Source organism: Pteropus vampyrus, unplaced genomic scaffold (genome assembly GCF_000151845.1).
Source record: "Pteropus vampyrus isolate Shadow unplaced genomic scaffold, Pvam_2.0 Scaffold211, whole genome shotgun sequence".
In the NCBI taxonomy this organism is placed as follows: Eukaryota; Metazoa; Chordata; class Mammalia; order Chiroptera; family Pteropodidae; genus Pteropus; species Pteropus vampyrus.
The window spans coordinates 954,602-956,940 of NW_011888992.1; the positions used below are offsets into that span (position 1 = coordinate 954,602).

At 60.2% G+C, this 2,339-nt stretch overlaps 1 protein-coding gene across 1 annotated transcript in view; it reads right to left on the bottom strand.

Moving 5' to 3' along the window:
• Positions 1-2,336, bottom strand: part of CFAP46 (cilia and flagella associated protein 46) — a gene marked incomplete at its 5' end in the record, with an annotated part of 70,978 nt that extends 68,642 nt beyond the window's left edge. Inside the window, 3 exons of the mRNA XM_011372605.1 lie at positions 38-202; positions 1,759-1,823; positions 2,310-2,336. Coding sequence (XP_011370907.1) covers positions 38-202; positions 1,759-1,823; positions 2,310-2,336 — 257 coding nt within the window. The remainder of the gene's footprint in view (positions 1-37; positions 203-1,758; positions 1,824-2,309) is intronic.
• Positions 2,337-2,339: the final 3 nt, after the last annotated feature.

The window sequence follows — 2,339 nt, forward strand, 5'->3', positions numbered from 1 at the left end:
GAGGGACGGGGTCTGCAGGGCGGCCGCCCCCACTCACAGCATCAGCTCCGCCTGCCAGTCCTTGTCTTCTTCCTCCGTCTGCTGCAACACGCTCACGATCTGGGCGAGGCTGGCGATCAGGTGCTGACAGTACCCCGGCTTGAGGAAGGGCCTCGCCATTTGCCAGTACAGGACCGAGGCGTTGAACACCAGGAAGTAATACCTGCGGCGCGAGCAGAGGAGACCTGGAGTCCCCTGTCCTGAGCATCTGGGACACACGGTCCAGGCTGCATGAGCGAACATGCATCGCCCTCCCGGCAGCCACGGGCACCCAGCTCAGCCGCAGCCACAATCTCCCGGCCACGGGCTCCTGGTTCCTGACTAGAGAGCTCGTCACTCACTCGGCCACTCCACAAAGCGATCGGCCCCCCGTGAAAATGTACCAGTGAGGAAGGCCTCCTTTGGCTCCCAAGGGATAGACAAGAATAGGCAAGTGTAGGAGAAATCAAGAAGGCTTCCTGGAGGAGGTGACATCCTGCTGAGACCCATAAGTGACCAGGAATCAGCCAGGAAAGCAGTGCAGGGCATGAAGTTTGGGTAGGTGGAGGAGGGAGCAGAAGCTTTGAGGAACAAAGTCTCTGAGCCAGTGCAGGAAGCGCCACGTGTGGAGGAAGCTGGGCTTTCTCCCGAGGGCTGCTGGCTGCCGGGAGCCGCCTGAGGAACTGAGCGTGGGGGTCACAGGGGTCGACTCGCCCCTTCCTCTGGGCCTCTCCGGAGAGGCTCCGCCTCGCAGGCTGCCAGGTGCCTGGCGCTGCTCTGCGCTGGCAGTTAGAGAGCCGTGTGCTGCCCATCGTCACCCAGGACGCTGGCAGGACAACGCCACTGGTCCCTTCAGGGGCTCACTCAGCACCCCCTCATCCTCCATCCCGCTGTGCCCACATCTATTCTATTCTCAAAGGTGGTCCTGACAGCCCCCAAGGCTCCTGGTCCCCCGTCGGGCAGCCTGCAGGTGTCCCCAGGATCCCTGGCGTGCAGCAGCCACCGGGCCCCTCCCCAAGGATGCTCACCGCTCCGGCTTCACAGTTCCAGGGTACGGTCCCCTCACAACACACATTGTCCTTAGAACCTCAGGCTTGAGGCCACTGGCTTCCCTGTGTGCACAGCCTCGCTGGGTGAGGCGCTAGGGGCTGGGCCCTGCGTCCCCACACCCAGTCCAGGCCCCGGCCTATGGGCCATCAGAGACAGGAGAGCGAGGGACTGAGCCCAGGACTCACGCCGACACCTCCTCTAAGTGTCGTGTCCTGTTTAAATAGCTCATATTTAAATGTGCAGTTTGTATGCAAGCTTAACGGTTTCAATAACAAGTTTCAACGAAGCAGCATTCATTAAGTAGAAAACGGTGCTGGAGTTTGAGCTGGATCCCCTCCGCAGATGTGAGGCCTCGGCCCCGGTGGTGGCCAGAGCGAGTGCCGGCCAGTGGGGGCAGCACACAGAGGGAACCAAGATGCTGAGCCCCCGAGAGGCCCTGGTGAAAGGAGAGGCCCTCAGAGGTGCCGAAAGCCACCTGCACATTCCAGAAACCACGGAACAGAGCAGAGGACACAGCTAAGGACCGCGTGCGCGCGGCCCGGCTCTGGGCTCGAGACTCATGGGCACAGCCACAGGGGCACGAGAACACAAACAAGGACAAAACCCTACGGTCTGAACAGAGCCCCTGGTCTCCCCTGGTTCCAAACCTTGTCTGCGGCCCTTTAGAAACGGCAGAGCCCGCAGGCCTACCTCGGTTCTCCCTTGGCAAAGTTGATGGCCTTCATGTACTGAGTCACGCAATTTTCGAATTCCTCCTAAAACGACATAAGGGGTGCACGATTAAATCGAACTTGCCACCGAGACATCGGCCGCTGCTCACGGCCACTTCTGTGAACATTAGCCTCACTAGAGACGGCCTGGCAGCCCCGGCTGCTGCTCTCTCCCCGGCCCATGGCACCAGGATGCAAAGGCCAAATGTCGAACAGGATGCAGGGCAGACACCAGTGCCTCCGAAGAAAACAAAGAGGAGACGCTGCAAGTTTCACATCACTGAAGACAAATCTGGTCACTTCACTCTTGAGAAAAACACTTTAAGATTTGTCTGGCCGGACACGATTTTGGAAAGGGGTAAAACAGGAACTTGTGATAGAAGACATGGGATTTTGAGGAGACTCGAGGCAACCGCTGTGAAAAAGTTCCCGAAGGCCGAACAGGAGCGCGTTCACGTGAGTGGCGGCCCCGCCCGCTCCCGGAAGCTGAGGGCGGCACGTGGGGCGGGCGGCTCCCCGGGGCCCTCTCACCAGGTTGTCCGTGGACTTGGGGGCGCACAG